The sequence below is a fragment of the Scyliorhinus torazame genome, chromosome 11 (assembly GCF_047496885.1).
Source record: "Scyliorhinus torazame isolate Kashiwa2021f chromosome 11, sScyTor2.1, whole genome shotgun sequence".
NCBI classification, from domain to species: Eukaryota; Metazoa; Chordata; class Chondrichthyes; order Carcharhiniformes; family Scyliorhinidae; genus Scyliorhinus; species Scyliorhinus torazame.
In genome coordinates this window covers 76,491,184-76,514,088 of record NC_092717.1, presented here as the reverse complement: position 1 = coordinate 76,514,088, position 22,905 = coordinate 76,491,184, and the positions used below count along the sequence as shown (strand labels likewise).

At 46.2% G+C, this 22,905-nt stretch overlaps 1 protein-coding gene across 9 annotated transcripts in view; it reads right to left on the bottom strand.

Moving 5' to 3' along the window:
* Positions 1-22,905, bottom strand: part of trps1 (trichorhinophalangeal syndrome I) — a 290,663-nt gene that overhangs the window by 16,161 nt on the left and 251,597 nt on the right. For all 9 annotated transcript variants that reach the window (XM_072467423.1, XM_072467425.1, XM_072467427.1 and 6 more), the window contains one exon: positions 18,087-18,209. In XM_072467423.1, coding sequence (XP_072323524.1) covers positions 18,087-18,209 — 123 coding nt within the window. The remainder of the gene's footprint in view (positions 1-18,086; positions 18,210-22,905) is intronic.

Here is a 22,905-nt window from a genome sequence, read left to right as displayed (position 1 = left end):
TCTCGAGTTCTAGGTCAGGGAAGGTATCAGCAATGGTGAAAGAACTGCGGGAGTTTATGGAGCTAAAGTTTCCGAAGGTAGATGAGGAGCTGGTGGAAGTCCTGAGGGTCCCAATTGGGCTCGGGGTGGTGATAGATGGATTGGGGGTGATACAATCGAGTAAGGCCCCGGGACCTGATGGATTCCCAGTGGAATTTTATAAAATGTTTTCTGAGCTACTGGGGCCCCTTCTGGTCAAGGCTTTGAACGAGTCCAAGGAGTTGGGAGTGCTTCCCCCAATGCTATCACAGGCATCAATGTCTCTCATCCTGAAGTGAGACAAGGACACGGAGAGCTGTGGATCGTACAGGCAAATTTCCCTTTAGAATGTGGATGCTAAATTGCTGGCAAAGATCTTGGCCACCCAAATAGAGGATTGTGTCCCGGAGGTAATCGGGGAGGATCAGACGGGATTTGTGAAGGGCAGGCACCTGACGTCCAACATTAGACGGTTTCTTAATGTTATAATGATGCCAGCGGAGGGGCGCGATGTTGAGGAGGCAGTAGCCATGGACGCGGAGAAGACTTTCGACCGGGTGGAGTGTAAGTACCTCTGGGATATTTTAGGCAGGTTTGGGTTCGGGCAGGGATTTGTGGATTGGGTCCGGCTGTTATATCAGACTGCGGTGGCAAATGTAAGAACCAACCGAGTCCGGTCAGAATATTTTAGTCTCTGTAGGGGGACGAGGCAGGGATGCCCGCTCTCCCCATTACTGTTTGTCCTGGCCATAGAGCCCTTAGCAATGGCCCTTAGATCATCGAATGCCTGGCGGGGGATAGTGAAGGGGGGGTGGAGCACAGGGTCTCTCTCTATGCAGACGGCTTGCTGCTCTTTGTCACAGACCTGGTTTGGGGGGGGCAAAATCATGGAAATACTAGGAGAATTTGGGCGATTTTCAGATTACAAGTTAAATATGGGAAAGAGCGAGATGTTCGTGATCCAGGCACGGGGGCAGGAAAGGAGCCTGAAGGAGTTGCCTTTTAAAGTGACTGAGAGGAGTTTTAGGTATCTGGGGATTCAAGTGGCCAAGGACTGCGGGCAACTTCATAAGTTAAATCTGGGCAAATTGATCGATCAAATGAAAAGGGACTTCCGCAGATGGGACATGCTCCTGCTAACGGGGAGGGTCCAGGCGGTGAAGATGATGGTCCTTCCAAGACTGCTCTTCTTTTTTCAATGTCTTTCGATTTTTGTCCCAAAGGCTTTTTTCAGGAAAATGAACGCGGTGATATCGGGTTTTGTGTGGGCGGGTAAAACCCCGAGAGTAAAGAAGGCACTCCTGGAACGGGGTCGTGGAGAGGGAGGCTTGCCACCCCCCCCCCTCCCGAGCTGTATTAACTATTACTGGGCGGCCAACATAGCGATGGTCAGGGAGTGGGGAGTGGTCGGTTTGGGAGCGAGTGGAAGCAGCATCCTGCAAGGGTACGAGTTTGGAGGCTTTACTGACGTTCTCGCCGCTCGGTACTCAACAAGCTCTGTGGTGATGGCAGCCCTGAGGGTTTGGGGGCAATGGAGGCAGCCCATGAGATTGGAGGGGGCGTCAGTGTGGTCATCGATTTGTGACAACCACCGGTTTGTCCCGGGGGGGCTGGATGGGGGCTTTAAGAGATGGCAGTGGGCTGGGATTGAGTGATTTGGGGGCCTATTCATTCAAGGGGGCTTTCCGACCTTGGAGGCACTAGAAGAGGAGTTTGAGTTGCTGGGTGGGTACAGGTTCTGGTACCTTCAGGTACGGGACTTTGCACGGAGACAGGTTTCAAGCTTGCCTTACCTGCCCCTGAGGGGTCTACAGGATAAGGTGATGTCAAAAACAGGGGTTGGAGAAGGGAGGGTTTCGGAGATATACAAGGATGCGATGGAGTGGGAAGGGACCCCTATCAGAGGGGTGAAGAGGAAGTGGGAAAAGGAGCTTGGAGGAGAGCTGGAAATTGAACTGTGGGACATAGCCTTGAAGAGAGTCAATTCACCCTCGTCGGGTGCCAGACTTAGCTTGATCCAGTTCAAGGTGGTCCACAGGGCCCACATGACAGCAGCCCGGATGAGCAGGTTCTTTGAGGAGGTGGAGGACAGATGTGGGCGGTGTGGAGATAGCCCAGTTACCCATGTACACATGTTTTGGGCATGTCCGAAATTGAGGGGATTCTGGCAGGGATTTGCGGACGTTATGTCAGAAGCCCAGGAAGGGAGGGTAATTCCGTGTCCAGAGGTGGCAATATTTGGGGTATCGGAAGATCCGGAGGGCAACGGGGGGGGGGGGTCCTGGCCTTTTCCTCCCTGGTGGCACAGAGACGGATTTTGCTGGGATGGAGGAACTCAGAGCCCCCGAAGGCAGGAGTGTGGGTCAGCGGTATGGCAGGGTTTCTCAGCCTGGAAAAAAAATCAAGTTCGCCTTGAGAGGATCAACTCAGGGGTTCGCCCGGAGGTGGCAGCCGCTCATCGATTTCTACAAGGAAAATTGAATGCCAGCAGTAAGGGGGGTGGGGGGAGGAAAACAGGAAGCATGGCAGTGTTAGATAAGGACAGGGAACTTAGTATACGGGTAATTAAGGAATAGGGCGGGGGTAGTAGGGGACGTTGTTTTCTGTTTTTTGTTCATTTAGGTGTTTTGCGTGTGTTTAAGAAATGTTAATGTGCTAAACTGTGAAAATTACAAATGCTTCAATAAAATATTTTCTAAAAAAACAATAAGGGTACAGACGTGCTCGTTCCAATAGCAGTGCGGGGAAATGGAGCAGCACCATGCCACTCTCCTGAGAGAGAGGACAACATCCTTGACATATTGTCGAAGAAAAGGTTCTGTATTCATATCTCAGCAGCCAAAAGGAGGAGGTAATTGATCGCCTCTGGGATTGACTGCCTCCTTTCAGTACAGGTTTGGGGCCTTCCCAAGTGCCTGACTGGGCTCACGGCTGCTTTCAGCTGGTAAACTTCCATATAAAGGCACACTGAATGAATACCTAGGTGCCCAGGAATTGCACCTTGCATCCCCTTTAGTGGGCATTGTACGAAGGAGACATGCACACGTTACTCCCAGTCCACCGACACTCCCTCCCCCACCCCACCTCACCAACAGTTTTGAATTTTTTTCACAGGTTAAAATACTAAAAGAGCTGGGTTTTGCCTCCACAATGTACACACTCCCCATTCTTTTCAGCACCCTGAATTGCAAGGTCACAAATATTATGGGGCTTGAAAAAGCATTTCATTGCTTAACGCGGAGTTAGAACATTGGCGGAATGTGCTTTGGTAGGCTGAGTGGCTTTTGTCATCTTTGACTTACGTTCAATATTACAGCCAATAGCAAAACTGTCACATAAAGTGTTCCTTGGCGGGTTAGCCCTGTTGCCTCAGGCGCCGAGGTCCCAGGTTCGATCCCGGCTCTGGGTCACTGTCCGTGTGGAGTTTGCACATTCTCCCAGTGTTTGCGTGGGTTTCGCCCCCACAACCCAAAAATATGTAAGTTAGATGGATTGGCCACGTTAAATTGCCCCTCATTTGGAAAAATGAATTGGGTACTCTAAATTTATTTTTAAAAATAAATAAAGTGTTCCCTTACAGGCTAATAAAATCTCACTCCGAATGTCAACTACTGCCATTCTTCCCTCTACTCAATTGCTAACAACTGGGCACAAAATTCTTAGACATTAATGGTGACCACTGCTATTGTCAAGTTATTTTTCCAGCTGCAGACAATACATTGTGAAATGTAAGTGCCAAAAGTTAAATAAAATAGAAAAGACTGATGTAGTAGCCAGCCCAAGTGGAACATGTGTCTCACAACAAGATGGTTTAGAATCAATTTTTGTACCACCCATCACTTAAGTATATAAATGTAGGGGAGGCAGTGTCATAGTGGTATTGTCACAGGTGTAGTAATCCAGAGACCCAGAGTACTGTTCTGGGGGCCTGGGTTCTAACCCCATCAGGGAAGATGGTGGAATAAAAATCTGGAATTAAAAGTCTACTGAATTCCATGAATCTATTGCTGATTGTCGTAAAAACCCATTGATCTCCTTTAGGGAAGGAAATCTGTCATCTTTACCTGGTCTGGCCTACAAGTGACTCCAGACCCACAGCAATATGGTTGATTCTTATGCTGGCCAAGCCAACAATGCCCACATCCCATGAACGAATTTTTTTTTAAAAATAGCAAAATACTGTAGATACTGGAATCTGAAACAAAAACAGAGAAAGCTGGAAATATTCAGTGCGTCTGGGAGGCTACTGTATTCCGGAGCTCGTTAGTGCAGGAACTGGGACTGAGTGCGGTGTCAGCGGGGCCCTGAATGAAGCACAGTCCCATTCAATAGTGGGGTCATTCTCGGCACTACCGGTGCTGGGAAACACCCAGTCAAACGTGCTCGACACGAGACTCTGCTTCATTTCCGTTAAATTGCACCCAAAGAGTTTTCAAGAGCAAAACAAACGGAACACTGAACTACAAAGAGAAAGGAAAGCCAAGAAATTTGAACTGCATAGGCTTCTATTATTGAACAGGGGGCAACCCTTTAAGCTGAACATTTGCAGATGGTGCAGATACGATGGGCCGAAGAGTCTTTTCTGTGTTGTAGACTTTTGATTTGATTTATTGTCACATGCATTAGTATACAGTGAAAAGTATTGTTTCTTGCATGCTGTACAAACAATGCATACCGTACATAGGGAAGGAAGGAGAGACTGCAGAATATAATGTTACAGTAGTTATAGCAAGGTGTAGAGAAAATATCAACTTAATACGAGATAGCTCCATTCAAAAGTCTGATGGCAGTAGGGAAGAAGCTGTTCTTGAGTCGGTTGGTCCGTGACCTCAAACTTTGGTATCTTTCCTGACGGACGAAGGTGGAGGAGAATATATCCAGGGTGCGTGGGGTCCTTAACATAGAACATAACAGCGCAGTACAGGCTCTTCGGCCCTGTGAAACCAATGTAAAACCTTTCTACACAATTCCATTATCATCCATATGTTTATCCAATGACCATTTAAATGCCCTTAATGTTGGCGAGTCCACTACTGTTGCAGGTAGGGTATTCCACACCCTTACTACTCTCGGAGTAAAGAACCTACCTCTGACATCTGTCCTATATCTATCTCCCCTCAATTAAAAGCTATGTGCCCTCATCCCTCATGCTTGCCATCATCATCTGAGGAAAAAGGCTCTTGCTGTCCACCCTATCTAATCCTCTGATCATCTTGTATGCCTCTATTAAGTCACCTCTTAACCTTATTCTCTCTAATGAAATCAGCCTCAAGTCCCTCAGCCTTTCCTCATAAGATCTTCCCTCCATACCAGGCAACATCCTGGTAAATCTCCTCTGCATCCTTTCCAATGCTTCCACATCCTTCCTATAATGCGGCGACCAGAACTGCACGCAATATTCCAAATGCGGCCGCACCAGAGCTTTGCACAGCTGCAACATGACCTCATGGCTCCGAAACTCAATCCCTCTACCAATAAAAGCTAACACACCGTACGTCTTCTTAACAATCCTATCAACCTGGGTGGCACCTTTCAGGGATCTATGTGCACGGACACCGAGATCTCTCTGCTCATCCACACTACCAAGAATCTTACCATTAGTACTCTGTATTCCTGTTACTCCTTCCAAAATGAATCACCTCACACTTTTCTGCATTAAACTCCATTTGCCACTTCTCAGCCCAGCTCTGCAGCTTATCTATGTCCCTCTGTAATCTGCAATATCCTTCCGCACTGTCCACAACACCACCGACTTTAGTGTCAGCCGCAAATTTACTCACCCATCCTTCTACGCCCTCCTCCAGGTCATTTACAAAAATGACAAACAGCAGTGGCCCCAAAACAGATCCTGTGGTACACCACGAGTAACTGAACGCCAGGCTGAACATTTCCTATCAACCACCACCCTCTGTCTTCTTACAGCTAGCCAATTTCTGATCCAAACTGCTAAATCACCCTCAATCCCATGCCTCCGTATTTTCTGCAATAGCCTACCTTGGGGAAACTTATCAAACGCTTTACTGAAACCCATATACACCACATCAACTGCTTTACCCTCGTACACCTGTTTGGTCACCTTCTCAAAGAACTCAATAAGGTTTGTGAGGCACGACCTACCCTTCACAAAACCGTGTTGACTATCCCTAATCAAATTATTCCTTTCTAGATGATTATAAATCCTATCTCTTATAAACCTTTCGAAGACTTTGCCCACAACAGAAGTAAGGCTCACTGGTCTATAGTTACCGGGGTTGACTCTACTCCCCTTCTTGAACAAGGGGATAACATTTGCTATCCTCCAGTCTTCTGGCACTATTCTTGTAGACAATGACGACATAAAGATCAAAGCCAAAGGCTCTGCACTCTCCATTAATTATGCTGGCTGCCTTTCCAAGGAAGTGGGAATTGTAGACAGAGTCGATGGATGGGAGGCTGGTTTGCGTGATGAAGTGGGCTATATTCACAACCTTTTGTAATTTCCTGCGGTCTTGGGCAGAGCAGGATCCATTTCAAGCTGTGATACAACCAGAAAGAATGCTTTCTATGTGCATCTGTAGAAGTTGGTGAGAATCGTAGGTGACATGCCAAATTTCCTTAGTCTTCTGAGAAAGTAGAGTCGTTGGTAGGCTTTCTTAACTATAGTGTCGGCATGGGGGACCAGGACAGGTTGTTGGTGATCTGGACACCTAAGAAATTGAAGCTCTCGATACTTTCTACTTCGTTCCCATCGATGTAGACAGGGGCATGTTCTCCACTACGCTTCCTGAAGTCGATGACAATCTCCTTCGTTTTGTTAACATTGAGGGAGAGATTATTGTCATCGTACCAGTTCACCAGATTCTATCTCATTCCTGTACTCTGTCTCGTCATTGTTTGAAATCCAACCCACTACAGCAAATTTGAAAATCGAGTTGGAGGGGAATACACAGTCATAGGTGTACAAGGAGTATAGTAGGGGGCTGAGGACACAGCCTTGTGGGGCACAGGTGTTGAGGATGATCGTGGAGGAGGTGTTGTTGCCTATCCTTACTGATTGTGGCCTGTGGGTTAGAAAGTTCAGGATCCAGTCGCAGAGGGATAAGCCGAGGCCAAGGCCAGGGAGTTTGGAGATGAGTTTGTAGAAATGATGGTGTCGAAGGCTGAGCTGTAGTTGATAAATAGGAGTCTGACATAGGTGTCTTTGTTATCTAGGTGTTCCAGAGTACAGTGCAGGGCCATGGAGATGGCGCCTGATGTGGACCTGTTGCAGCGGTAGCTGAACTGTAGTGGATCAAGGCAATCCGGGAGGCTGGAGTTGATTCGTGCCATGACTAACCTTTTGAAGCACTTCATGATGATGGATGTCAGAGCCACTGGACGATAGTCATTAAGGCACACTGCTTCACAGACCTCCATGGCTCAATGATGTGCTTATGCTTATGAGATTGTTCTGGAAGCTTATGGACAGAATTTAGAAATCTGGGGAAGAGGCAGAATCAAGTGATTGTGGGATTTGATGGCGAAAGAATGATGTTTGATCGATGGTATAGGGCAATGAAACCTGGTCAAGATTTCAAAAACTTGAAAAGGTTGTTAGTACTGGAAAATATATCCACAATATTCATTTAAGAATCAGGTCCAAGCGTGAAGATCATAAAGTTTCTAAAATAAGAGAAGCTTCAATTTTGGTTGATAGTTATGATCTACTCCACAAACACATAGGAAGCAGCAAACCTTTGTTTGCAGAGAAGCCAGAGAGATAAATGAGTTGATGATGAACAAAACACTAATTACGACTGGGAAAACGCCAGATGCTTCTCAAAGTAGCGAAAGAGACAGGGAGGGAAACAAATATGATTCAAGGAGAACAATGTGTTGCTTTTACCGTACGGTGAGTGGAGAGTGAATACCCTTGACATCAATGCAGTACTTGACTGACTGCGTCATCAAAGAGCACCGGTAATACTGAAGTCAATGGGCTGGTTTAGCACAGTGGGCTAAACAGCTGGCTTGTAATGCAGAACCAGGCCAGCAGCGCGGGTTCAATTCCCGTACCAGCCTCCCTGAACAGGCGCCGGAATGTGGCGACTAGGGGCTTTTCACAGTAACTTCATTGAAGCCTACTTGTGGCAATAAACAATTATTATTAATCACTTTCTACTGGGTGGAGTCACACTTAGTATAGAGGAAGATCATCCAAAAAATCACTTCACCAGTTCCTAGAGGTAGTTTCCTCGGCCAACCATCTTCAGCTGTTTCATCAATGATCTTCCCTCTAACATAAGCTCATAAGTGGGGATAGTTGCTGACAATTGCCCAACTTTCAGCAGCATTTGAGACTCCTCAGATACTGAAGGAATTTGTGTGGCAAGACCTGAGCAACATTCAAGATTGGCTGATACATCACAAGTAACAACTGTGCCACTTGAGGAAATTACCATCACCAACATGAGAGAATCCAACTTTTTCTCCTTTACGTTTGATGACATTACTATCACTGCACCTCGGACTATTATGGGGCTGGTTTAGCACAGTGGGCTAAACAGCTGGCTTGTAATGCAGAACAAGGCAGCAGGATTGAATTCCCGTACCAGCCTCCCCGAACAGGCACCAGAATGTGGCGACTAGGGGCTTTTCACAGTAACTTCTACTTGTGATAATAAGCGATTATTATTATTATTATTATTATTATTATTAATAAAGTCCTGAGAATTACCATTGGCCAGAAACTTAACTGGACTAGCCATAAAATTACTGTGCTACAAGAGCAGGTTAGAAGTTGGGAATTTTGCAATAGGTAACTCACTTCCTGATTCCCCAAAACCTGTGCACCAACTACAAGGCTCAGTCAGGAGTGTGGTGGAAAACTCTCCAATTCCCTGGATGAGGGCAGCTCCAACAATACTTAAGAAGCTGAACAAAATACAGGACAAAACAGCCCGCTTGATTGGTAACCCCATCCACCAATAAAGCATTCACTCCCTCCACCATTGCTAAACAGTGGCAGCAATTTGTACCGTTTACAAGATGCACTGCAAAAACTCACCAAGGCTTCTCGCCAGCACCTTCCAAACCTGTGACCGTTACCACCTAGAAGGGCAAGGGTAGTTGATGCATGGCAATACCACCAAGGGCAAGCTCCCCTCCAAGGCACACACCATCTGAACCTAGAACTATATCACCGTTCCTTCGCAATCACTGGATGACAATTCTGGAACGGCCTTCCTGAGAGCTCTATGGATGTACTTACATCACATGGACTACAACGGTTAAAGAAGAATGCTCACCACCAATTTCTCAAGGGCAATAAGGGATGACCAACAAATGCTGACCTACCGGTGATGTCCATGGTTCATCAAATTTTAAAAATCAGGGCATATGAAAGTCGGCTGCTGGAAATTGAAAGCTAAGCCAATAGCTAAATTTACATGGTGGGCTCAAAGGGTCGTTATTCGGAAAAGACATGGGGCTGGATTATCCATAGCCCGACGCCGAAATCGGGTTTGGCGATCGGATGGGGAATGGGTCCTGAAGCTGGAATCGGGGCAGGTCCGCCATGCTCCGCCCCCTGCAAACCGGCGTCATCGGGACAGGCGCCGCGCGCTGTTGCAATGCCGTTGGCGCGTCATCAGCTGGCCCACCCGCGATGCCCCGCCCCTGATGGGCCGAATTCACGACGATGCGGCGGGCCAGGTGTGGTCCCAGCAGTCGGGAACCTGGCGTGCTAGCTGTGGACAGTATCCAGCGTCACCACAATCGTCCAGGATCTGTGCCGCTGGCCGGGGGGGGGGGCTTCTGCCAGGGCTTGGGGAGTGGTGGAGGGTGGACAGGGGGTGGGCTGTGGGGTCAGGATTGGCAGGTTAGAGTTCAAGCAGGACCAGCGCCATGTTTGCCGGTGCGACCAGTGCAGGTCGTCAGCCCTGCGCATGCGCGGCCCGGGACCCGACCATTCTCCGACCGTTTTAAGCTTGTTCTGTGGACGTTTCATGCGGTGCCAGTGCTAGCCCCTCACTGGTACCGGAATTGATGAGGGTTTCGCGCCAATTTTCCTTTCCTGAAAATCCCACGGATTCTCCGTTCGCGCCTCAGGATCAGAGAATCCAGCCCATGAATTTCTCTCCAAGAGTTCACTGGATAAAAGTGTATTGATACTGGATATTGACAGAAGCTGTTTACCCATTCCATTGTTGGAAGTGAATTTAAACTGTGCCTTTGTCAATGGCTGTTATTGTTGAAGTGGTGTTGAAATTACCTATTGTTATTGACTTCATGCTAGGGACTGTCCTAGTGGGAGACAGCATGCTGACACCTCAAGAGATGGTAGGTAAATCCATTAAACCTGACAGTATACTAAAGAAATCAGGGACTATCCGTAATCCCACTGTAGAAAGTATCGTTTTGTCGAAAGATGCGTTCAAGGAATCAAAAGTCCAAATTTCTCAAATTGAAAAAATACTGCAGCTTCAGATTGACAATAAAGACTTTGAGCCAACTGGTAAGGAGCTGAACCTGCCTGCAATACTAAGCTGCAGGTGTTAAAACAGGATCCAGCAGCAGAATTCCAGGCTAATAGACAAAGAGAGATAGTGCTTTCAACCAAAATTACTTGGTGAATAACTGATGCTGTTGTGGAACGAAGAGGACAGATTAGAGTCTGAGAATGGGACATAAAACTTTAAAATCAAGAAGCTTGTGCCTCTTTCTCAGAAGGAATTGGATAAAGCTCGTTCCCACTGGGAAGGCGAAAAACAGAAGAACTGATAAAGAGAGATCAGGATTTTTTAATCAGAACATCAAAGTATTACAACAAGATTCCTTAAGCAGCGAAGGTACTCAGTAATCTGAATTTAGCACAGGGGACAGTGGTTAGCACCACTGGACAGCACCAGGGACCAGTGTAGCCACCTAAATTGGCCAACTCTCGATTTATAATGGCGAACGGTAAAGGCTGATGGGACAGTCAACCAACATAGACAGAAGCCAGCAGGTGCAGGTTTACTGTGTATTTAACTCTGCAAAAGGCCAGACAACATCGATACCAGCGACCATCAGCATAATAATGTAGCAGCCATCTACATACTAATGAGCAAGCCCCGGGGACAATAGCAACATTTGGGACACTCAAAACTAAGAGCCGTGAGGTGATGATGCAGCTGTACAAAACTTTGGTAAGGCCACATTTGGAGTACTGTGTGCAGTTCTGGTCGCCTCATTTTAGGAAGGATGTGGAAGCTCTGGAAAAGGTGCAAAGAAGATTTACCAGGATGTTGCCTGGAATGGAGAGTAGGTTTTACGAGGAAAGGTTGAGGGTGCTAGGCCTTTTCTCATTAGAGCGGAGAAGGATGAGGGGCGACTTGATAGAGGTTTATAAGATGATCAGGGGAATAGATAGAGTAGATAGTCAGAGACTTTTTCCCCGGGTGGAACACACCATTACAAGGGGACATAAATTTAAGGTGAAAGGTGGAAGATATAGGAGGGATATCAGAGGTAGGTTCTTTACCCAGAGAGTAGTGGGGGCATGGAATGCACTGCCTGTGGAAGTAGTTGAGTCGGAAACATTAGGGACCTTCAAGCAGCTATTGGATAGGTACATGGATTACGGTAAAATGATATAGTGTAGATTTATTTGTTCTTAAGGGCAGCACGGTAGCATTGTGTATAGCACAATTGCTTCACAACTCCATGGTCCCAGGTTCGATTCCGGCTTGGGTCATTGTCTGTGCGGAGTCTGCACGTCCTCCCCGTGTCTGCGTGGGTTTCCTCCGGGTGCTCCGGTTTCCTCCCACAGTCCAAAGATGTGCGGGTTAGGTGAATTGGCCAATGATAAATTGCCCTTAATGTCCAAATTGCCCTTGGTGTTGGGTGGAGGTGTTGAGTTTCGGTAGGGTGCTCTTTCCAAGAGCTGGTGCAGACTCAAAGGGCCGAATGGCCTCCTTCTGCACTGTAAATTCAATGATAATCTATGATTAATCTAGGACAAAGGTTCGGCACAACATCGTGGGCCGAAGGGCCTGTTCTGTGCTGTATTTTCTATGTTCTATGTTCTGTGTTAAGCCAGACTCCCCGGCGCCAGCAGGAGCCAACACAAAGCAGGTGAACGAACACCTCAAGACCACCCATCGATCAGGGAACCGCTCCAGTATTGGAGAAATCGAACCAAGCAATTGGGACAAAGTCCAATCACTTGGGACCAGGTACAGGGTCCGCCCCGAAAGGCGGGAAGCCCCTGGGGACTATATGAGTTAAGCCCCAAGTTCAAATCGCTCTCTTCACCTCTTCGTCCTGCCCGGGTCACCCAGCAACACGAACCAACATTGACCGTGACCGGTGCAGTGACCGCCGAAAGAAGGAAGTCTTAATTCAACGCTCGCTATGAGATAGGCGCTCCTAGCTACCAATCCGTACCAACTTCGAATCCCGCAGATTCAGAACACGAACGGAAGGCCATTTGTTCCCCTGACCTGGTGGGACAGTCCGAAGTTAAGTATAGGCCTGTTAGTTGTAGAAGTAGCTTAGACGTAGAATTTGTGCATGAGTAGCGATTACTGTGTATAATAAATGTGCTTTGATTTGAATCTTACTAATCGGTGTATTGAGTTATTGATCATTACTTGGACTTGAACCTCGTGGCGGTATCATAAAGATACCTGGCAACTCGAGAGCAAAGGTAATAAAACAGAGCAATTGAACCAACCGGAAAGTTAGCAACACCAGGTTCGATTCCGGCCTTGGTGACTGTCTGTGTGGAGTTTGCATGTTCTCCCCGTGTCTGCTGGGTTTCCTTCGGGTGCTCGGGTTTCCGCCCACAGTCCAAAGCTGTGCAGGTTAGGTGGGTTGACCATGCTAAATTGCCTCTTAGTTGAGGGGATAGGGTGGGGTTATGTTGACAGGGCGGTGAGTATGGAGTGCGTTTGGAGGCTCAGTGCAGGCTTAATATGCCGAATGGCCTCTTTCTGCGCTGTAGGGATTCTGTGGAAATAGGAGAACGATGACTTGGACAGTTAGCTAACAGAGACCTTTTTTCTAAAATGAGAATCTTAAACAGCCTTCTCTGAAAGAGAATAACCAAATTTAAAAATCAGAGCACTGATGACAATGTCTGCTTTGTAAAAAAAAAGGAAATATTGAAACCAGAGGGTAAAAAGCATTCTGACCAAGAAATTCTTCTTGGTTTACCATTTACATCTGCTAGCATGCAGAAGTTAGAGGCACTCTCAGAAGTCAGCAATATTGTTTAGGCCAGGCTAACCAAACCAGACTAAGGCTACAATTGTCTAACCAAGGACTTGGAAACAATATGAACCTTAAACATCATGAAAAAGGAGACATACTGGGCGGAATAGGTGTGGCGGGACTCGCACGCGATTCTGCCACCCCCCCCCCAAACTGACGCGGCGAGAATCATTACTTGGACTGGCCGCTCGGAGAATCGCCGCTCGCGGTTTGTAACGGGCGAGCGGCGATTCTCCAGCCCGGATGGGCCGAGCGGCCTGCCCAACATGACAGGTTCCCACCGGCGCCGTCTACACCTGGTCGCTGCCAGCGGGAACGCTGGGGGGCGGCCTGTGGGGGCGGGGGGTGTGGGGGGGGGGGGAAGAGAAGGACTCATAAGGGGTCTGGCCCGCGAACGGTGCCCACCGATCGGCGGGCTGGCCTCTCAGAAGGAGATTGCCGCCCCGCAAGATGCATCAGACATCTTCTTGAGGGGCGGGTGCGGGGAGGATGGCAACCGCGCATGCGCGGGTTGGCGCCGGTCAACCTGCGCATGCGCGGATGACGTCATTTATGCGGCACCAGCTGTGTCATTTACGCGGCGATGCTTTTATGCGGCACCAATGCCCGGCGCGCGTAAATGACGCAGCGCCGCTCCTAGCCCCCCGGGGCCGGGAGAATAAGGGGCTGGGAACGGCCTCCGACGCCGGAGTGAAACACTCAGGTTTTCACTCCGGCGTCGGCACTTAGTCTCCCGATGGGAGAATTGCGCCCCTTATGTCGCGCCTTGGAAGGTGAAGTTATTAGCAGCTAAATAAATTCTCAACATGAGAGGAAATCTTTAAAAATAAACATAAAGTGGACTTTAGCTCCTAAAGATTATTTGCATTGGTTGATACAGTTTAAGAAACTCATGATGCCACCAAGATGGACAGCGTAATGGAAAATGTGGCAGCACAGGGGAGAATATTACTTGTACTATATTACTATATGCAGTAAATTAGTTTTTGAAGTGTCCAGAGTATTATGAGTTGTTACATTTTGGATAGTGTTAAGGTAAACTCATCACTATGCTGATGACTTCTTATTTTTTTAAAGGGGAGGTGTTACAATTATGAGGTTGGGAAGAGGGAAAGGTCTCCAGAAAACACACACCATGAAATACAGTTCTGGAGTTTGAAGTTTCCAAGCTGGGAAAGGGAAGGATAGAATCATAGAATCATAGAAGTTTACAGCATGGAAACAGGCCCTTCGGCCCAACCAGTCCATGCCGCCCAGTTTTTTACCATTAAGCTAGTCCCAGTTGCCCGCACTTGGCCCATAACCCTCTATACCCATCTTACCCATGTAACCATCTAAATGCTTTTTGAAAGACACAATTGTACCCGCTTCTACTACTACCTCTGGCAGCCCATTCCAGACACTCACTACCCTCTGAGTGAAGAAATTGCCCCTCTGGGCCCTTCTGAATCTCTCCCCTCTCACCTTAAACCTATGTCCTCTAGTTTTAGACTCCCCTACCTTTGGGAAAAGATGTTGACTATCTACCTTATCAATGCCCCTCATTATTTTATAGACCTCTATAAGATCACCCCTAAGCCTCCTACGCTCCAGGGAAAAAAGTCCCAGTCTATCCAGCCTCTCCTTATAACTCAAACCATCAAGTCCCGGCAACATCCTAGTAAATCTTTTCTGCACTCTTTCTAGTTTAATAATATCCTTTCTATAATAGGGTGACCAGAACTGCACACAGTATTCCAAGTGTGGCCGTACCAATGTCTTGTACAACTTCAACAAGACGTCCCAACTCCTATATTCAATGTTCTGACCAATGAAACCAAGCATGCCGAATGCCTTCTTCACCACCCTGTCCACCTGCGACTCCACCTTCAAGGAGCTATGAACCTGTACTCCTAGATCTCTTTGTTCTATAACTCTCCCCAACGCCATACCATTAACTGAGTAGGTCCTGGCCTGATTCGATCTGCCAAAATGCATCACCTCACATTTATCTAAATTAAACTCCATCTGCCATTCGTCGGCCCACTGGCCTAATTGATCAAGATCCCGTTGCAATCCTAGATAACCTTCTTCACTATCCACTATGCCACCAATCTTGGTGTCATCTGCAAACTTACTAACCATGCCTCCTAAATTCTCATCCAAATCATTAATATAAATCACAAATAACAGTGGACCCAGCACCGATCCCTGAGGCACACCACTGGTCACAGGCCTCCAGTTTGAAAAACAACCCTCTACAACCACCCTCTGCCTTCTGTCGTCCAGCCAATTTTGAATCCAATTGGCAACCTCACCCTGGATCCCGTGAGCTTTAACCTTCTGCAACAACCTACCATGCGGTACCTTGTCAAAGGCTTTGCTAAAGTCCATGTAGACAACGTCTACTGCACTACCCTCATCTACCTTCTTGGTCACTCCCTCAAAAAACTCAATCAAATTTGTGAGACATGATTTTCCACGCACAAAGCCATGCTGACTGCCCCGAATCAGTCCTTGCCTCTCTAAATGCTTGTAGATCCTGTCTCTCAGAATACCTTCTAGCAACTTACCTACTACAGACGTTAGGCTCACCGGTCTGTAGTTCCCAGGCTTTTCCCTGCTGCCCTTCTTAAACAAGGGCACAACATTCGCCACTCTCCAATCTTCAGGCACCTCACCTGTGGCTGCCGATGATTCAAATATCTCGGTTAGGGGACCCGCAATTTCCTCCCTAGCCTCCCACAACATCCTGGGATACATTTCATCAGGTCCCGGGGATTTATCTACCTTGATGCGCTTTAAGACTTCCAGCACCTCCTCCTCTGTAATATGCACACTTCTCAAGACATCACTATTTATTTCCCTTAGTTTCCTAACATCCATGCCTTTCTCCACCGTGAATACCGATGAGAAATATTCATTCAGGATCTCACCCAACTCTTGTGGCTCTGCACATAAATGCCCTTGTTGATCCTTAAGAGGCCCTACTCTGTCCCTAGTTACTCTTTTCCCCTTTATGTATCTGTAGAATCTCTTTGGATTCTCCCTTGCATTATTTGCCAAAGCAATTTCATGTCCCCTTTTTGCCCTCCTGATTTCCCTCTTAACTCTATTTCGACAATCTCTATACTCTTCAAGGGATCTACTTGATCCCAGTTGCTTATGTACGTCATATGCCTCCTTCTTCTTTTTGACCAGAGTCTCAATATCTCGAGTCATCCAGGGTTCCCTACTTCTACCAGCCTTGCCCTTCACTCTAAAGGGAATGTGCTTACCCTGCACCCTGGTTAACACATTTTTAAAAGCCTCCCATTTACCAGCCGTCCCTTTGTCTGCCAATAGTCTCCCCCAATCTACCTCTGCAAGTTCCTGTCTGATACCATCAAAATTGGCCTTGCCCCAATTAAGAATTTTAACTCTTGGGCCAGACCTATCATTCTCCATAGCTATCTTAAAACTAATGGAATTATGGTCACTTGTCCCAAAGTGATGAGAAGTAAACCCTCAGGATCTAAGAAGCACTTGGACAAGTTCCAGGGGAACTGAATGACTCCTTAAAGGACAGTGTAACATACATTTGTAGAGTGTTTTCTCGGCCATGCTAAATGATTAAATGTTTCCTGCAAAGTTAATGTTGAAACATTTTTTGTTACACTAAATGACTTAGTACATGAAATCTCACTGTGGCATCCTTTCAGCCATTAACTAGAACTTTCTATTTATTTTTAAAAGCCATTGGTCTGAATGGAGATCATAACAAAAGCAGGAAGTATAGCACAGACTAGATATGACTGATGAAAATCGCTTGAAAATCACTTATTGTCACAAGTAGGCTTCAAATGAAGTTACTGTGAAAAGACCCTAGTCGCCACATTCCGGCGCCTGTTCGGGGAGGCTGTTACGGGAATTGAACCGTGCTGCTGGCCTGCCTTGGTCTGCTTTCAAAGCCAGTGAATTAGCCCTGTGCTAAACAGCCCCTAAACAGATAAGGGAGTAAAGGGTGACAATGATATTTGAGAGGCTTGAATGAAGCACAAATGCAACAATGGAGTTGTTGGACCAAATTACCCCTTTCTCTGCCATATATCTTGTGTATGGACACTGATGTAGAGACGTTCACAGATTGCTTTATTTTGTGGGCAGAAGTATTGAAAATGAGTACTATTATCACAGAAGCTTAGAATTGCTAACTTTTGACTGCCTCTAAATCCACAATCTTTATCGTACTATAATAATAATCTTTATTGTCACAAGTAGGCTTACATTAACACTGCAATGAAGTTACTGTGAAAAGCCCCTAGTCGCCACACTCTGGCACCTGTTCGGGTACACTAAGGGAGAATTTAGAATATCTAATTCACCTAACAGCACTTCTTGTGGGAGGAAACCGGAGTAAACCCACGCAGACACGGGGAGAATGTGCAGATTCCGTACAGACAGTGACCCAAGCCGGGGACCCTGGAGCTGTTAAGCAGCAGTGCTAACCATTGTGCTACCGTGTTACAGCTGCCATGGAAATACTGCTCTGAAAGTGGCCTAAGAAGTGTTAAAAGACATGTCGCAAAACACTTAACTGCAATAAATACTTCAGTTTGTGTTTTTAATTTTTTCCCATTCAAACAAATGTTCCTGATTTTCATTCAAACTAATTAAATGCAACAATGCACACATGCAAGAGTTCTATCCCCCAGCTTTAGTTGTGGTTTAATTAAATACATTTGATTTTCAGGTGACCCATAGTGGGAAGACCCCTTCAAGGGAATTAATTGCAGAAAAACAGTGGGATCTGATCAAACGGAACTATGCCACATCTGGCCAATTTGAACAAACTTTGCAAACATTTTCCCAAACAACTAATGGGTTCTTCCTACCGAATGCAGTTTCTGGTACAGGCCACATGCGTTGCATACATATCCACCGTTTGCATTCTTTCGCCAAAGAGAGGTCTTTGTGGTCAGGCAGTTGGCACAGAAGACTCCAGAGCCTCTTCGTCTCTGCAACAGCAAAAGGTCAAAGGTATATCATGTGATCTGTGAAGTTAGGACAAATTAACACAAGAGTTTTGTTTCCCTTCTGGCAGAAATAACCAAGGAAACAAGTTGCTCACACTGAGGTCACGTTTAATTGTGCTTCTTCACAATAATTGAGTCTCGTTATAATAAATCAGTGACAGATTACACATAGAAATCACATAAAAGCATTATTATAGCAACATACAAATTCCAACAAAGGTGCCTGTATTAATTTGGTGAAGCTAAGCTCAACTCATTTTGAATTAGCAGCTCCATATAAAAAGTGGGAAAGTAATTTAATTTGAATGCTTTAAATATAGTGGTGTGCGATGCACCCTGCTTCATCGTTCATTACCGGTTTGCCAAATCTTTAACAGCTAAACAATGCAAGTGGCCTGCCATATTACAGATATAAGGGTTATAATTCTCACATAGCAAATTAAACTGTGGATTTTAATGACAGTTTCTCAAATGTCAGTGACAATTGTGGAGTAAGTATTCTGAGTAGTTCAATATAACTAGTGACCAACTTACACTTACAGGATGAACTACTGTGCAAGGCACTCATGCACACATAACCAACTCCGCGGCTGCTTGCCCAGATTCAATTTTGGCCTGCCTTAAATGGAACTTTAAATCCCACCCTATTTATTAACCATTATGAACCACTTATTTCCACAACTGCAGCATTGAACATGTCTGCTACCACTATTCCCCCAATCCTGGACCCCGTGCCATTCCTCCGTCATCATCAGATGGGATGTACCCAATGCCTTCCTTTTTAGGTCAGAACCTTTGTGTCATGATATTCCAACACACACATCATGATAGATAGACCAACAGACCAATTAGCACACATAACACGACAGCCAATCACAGACAAGAGCAGACAGTATAAGACAAGAAACACGACACCTGGTGGACAGTCCATCTGGAGACAAGGACAAGTACAGGATCTGATTAACAAGACACTCACACTGTCACCACGTGCTGAGTACCAAGACAGATCTGTAAATAACAAGTTGGAATAAAACTACGTTGTACCAATCGCAACCGTGTGGGTTCAGCTGTACCTCAGAGGACCCAACACCACACTTTGTTCTTCATCTCAAATGAACCAAGCTCCACTGTTGCATTCTGACATTCACTGAGATGTGCCAACCTATCAGTCTGTACTTAATGACCTAAACAGGCTCCCTAACAGGTCAAATTTTAAATAACTAATTCTCATTTGCCAATCCCTCCATGGGTCAAATTGCTCCGCTCTACATCTGCAATCTGCAGCAGCCTCCAGTTCACTGATTCCAGCCTTTGTGATAAAGCCTTCAGCGGTTTTGGCCCTGCTCTCAACCCCACTTCCTAAACCCCTTCCACCTCTCGAATTCTCTTCCCATCTTCAATGACCTTTCCAGTCAAGCTTTCTCCTGGTCAGTTCTCCTCGTCTTCCTGCAAAGGATTGGAATCCATCCTCCTCTACAAAGCTGCTCATAATCTGTTAGCATGTTAAGATCACAATCTTTACTGTATGATACAGAGGAATTTATACAATGCATTTCTTGACCTCAGGGCATATTAAAGCACTTCACAGTTAATTAAATATTTTTGAACTATAGTTACACCTGTAGTGTAAAAAACACAGCAGTCAGTTTGTGCACAAGATGCCATAAACTGCAATGTAATAATGACCAGATAAATCTGTTTTTGTGCTATTGGTGAAGGGATAAATATTGACTGAGATTATCATAGAATTTACATAGAATTTACAGTGAAGGAGGCCATTCGGCCCATCGAGTCTGCACCGGCTCTTGGAAAGAGCACCCTACCCAAGGTCAACACCTCCACCCCATCCGCATAACCCAGTAACCCCACCTAACACTAAAGGCAATTTTGGACACTAAGGGCAATTTATCATGACCAATCCACCTAACCTGCACATCTTTGGACTGTGGGAGGAAACCGGAGCACCCGGAGGAAACCCACGCACACACGGGGAGGATGAGCAGACTCCGCACAGATAGTGACCCAAGCCGGACTCGAACCTAGGACCCTGGAGCTGTGAAGCAATTGTGCTATCCACAATGCTACCGTGCTGCCGAGATACAATGGAACTCCCCAACTCTTCTGTTGATATTGCACTGGGAACTTTCACATTTAAGTGAGGGGGCAGAGGAAGCCTCAATTTAAAACCTTGGGTGCGATTTAACGGGACACCGTTTCAGGCACTTTTAGCGGAGTGTTTCTCGGTGCTGAAAGACCTTCTATTTAATGGCACTTTGCTTTGTTTTTGGCCTCAGTGAGGTGTTTCGCGAGATGTTTCAAGCATCGCGAATCTCACAAGAGGCCTATCGTGTGATTAAACAGCCTGGTCACATCACCAAGTCAGGCGCGACGAGGCCATTAAATCGTGCCCCTCATCTGAAAGCAGACTTTTACGATATTTTGAGAGTTGAATTTGAACTTACAATGTTCTGACTCAAACAAATTAATTTTTCTGGTCCTGCAAGGCAAGCTAGGAGGTGAGAGTTGGAAAATAGTCTACTGGGGTGGTCACCGATCGTGTTCCTGGTCTGAGTGACCTTGCAGGAGGTGGAGTCAACACAGCAGAGGCTATCCACCCAGCAGTTTCGAGACAGCAATTTAGGCCCATTAATGGACCAATTGAGGGGAAGCTGGTGGTGTCGCTGGGATCTTCCTGACAATGGCGATGCATCGACACCTCCTATCACTCATCCCAGCACAGGCTTGTCAAGATACAATAGTCACAGTCACACGCCATTGTGTTACACCTTCACAATGAAGAAGTGACAGCTGGCGTCATGCAGAATTTTTAATTCTTCACAGTGCGGAGCGCCTCCATTTTGAGGCACCCACATGGTCTCCCGCTTGCCTCAGTAGCACCCTGCTCTCCATTTTGGGCTGTTGGGGCCTTCCTACTGAGCCATCAGCTTCCCTAGGCCTCTGTCATCTTTAACTGGATGGGGCTCCGTGGGAGAGTCTCTTAATTGGCTGCCTTTAGAAAGACTGCAACCATAATCCTGCCACAGTCACTTGCAGGTTTCAGAGGCCATGTCCGGATTGTGATCCATTCTGGAAACTTCAGCCCAGAATGTCACCACTGAGCCAAAGCCTACACCATCTGTGTTAACAGAGGCATTAATCTCTTATAAAATAGGTTACTGCTTAAAATTTGCAGACTTGAGGAATTTCATATGGATGTGTAAAATGGTCATATGCTAATATTACACAGCATGAAAGACCATTACTCATTTCAGCAACCCCAATGCATCTTTATTTTTCACTTACCCCTGCATAATAGGTTTCAGTTACAAAGAAAAAATGAAATATGGAACTTCAGGATAAGAAGCACTCTGGAGTATTTATTTCTTTAAAATTTAGAAGCGGATATCTGCAGCTTTGTAGGGTCACTGCAGCTTAAGCTATGGTATCAATTTAACACCAACATCATTTTACATAATTGATAATTATTTAGAATTCTTTGTGGCCTGCCTTTAAACAAAGTGGGATTCGCTCCAAATATTTTATTCAGCTTGCTAATTCTATACCAAATATATTTCCATTTCAAGTCATTCTGACCTCAATTTTTCCTCAATGTATTGAACATAAGAGTATAAGCCAACTGGGCTGAGCAGAATGATCTGCAGCACACACACATACTTATTTTTGTTCAGTCCTGGGGTGTGGGCTTCACTGGTTGGACCAGCACTTATTGCCCAAACCTAATTGCCCTGGAGAAGGTGGTAGTGAGGCACTCTCTTGAACAGTCGCGGTTTGCTTAGTGATAATAACCCCACCCTGCTGCGAAGGGACAGCGATATATTTCCAAGTCAGCATGATATGGGACTTAGGAGGGAACTTACAGGCCGTAGTGCTCCTATGTGCCATGCTACCACTGCCTTTCTACACAGTAGCGGATGTGGATTTTGAAAGGGGCTGTTGGGGAAGCCTTGGGGAGTTGCTGCAGTGCATCCATTAGATGGTGCACACTGGAGCCACGGTGAGCTGATGGTGGAGAGAGTGAATGTTTAATACAGTGAATGGGGTGGCAATGAAGCAGGCTGCTTTGTCCTGGATAGTGTTGACTTTTTTGACATCAAGGTAGTGACACAGCAGAGTTATACACTGCCTTTCCATTTCTGCAACCAGAGGTTTAAATCCATGCTAAATTCCTACATTCAAATGTCTTCCCTCTGCTGACTGTAAGGTGCTGAGTGAAATAAGTTTGGCCAATCTCAACCCAGTCCGAATGAAGAAGGATGAGAGTACAGCCTAAATTACGGGGGGAATACAGAATAGCAATGAAAACTGTGCATGAGGTGTGGGAACAGAGGATATGATCAAATACCTTCAAAAATTGATGCACCATTGAAACACAAATAAAAATATTAGAATTATATCTTAAATGCGAGCTATAACTCAAATACACTCCAGCATGGCCAACAATAGGATTCTCATACTTAAAATATTTATAACATCTGGGGCTGGATTCTCCGCCACATTTCAGTTTCACCCCGCTGGCGGGATGTTCCATTACGCCGGCTGGTCAATGGGGTTTCCCATTGTGGGGCACTATCGGGAAACCCCCGGGCTGCCGGCAAAACGGAGCACCCCGCTGGTGGAAAATCCAGCCCTGATGCTTCCAAAGTCAAGTTCATCTGTA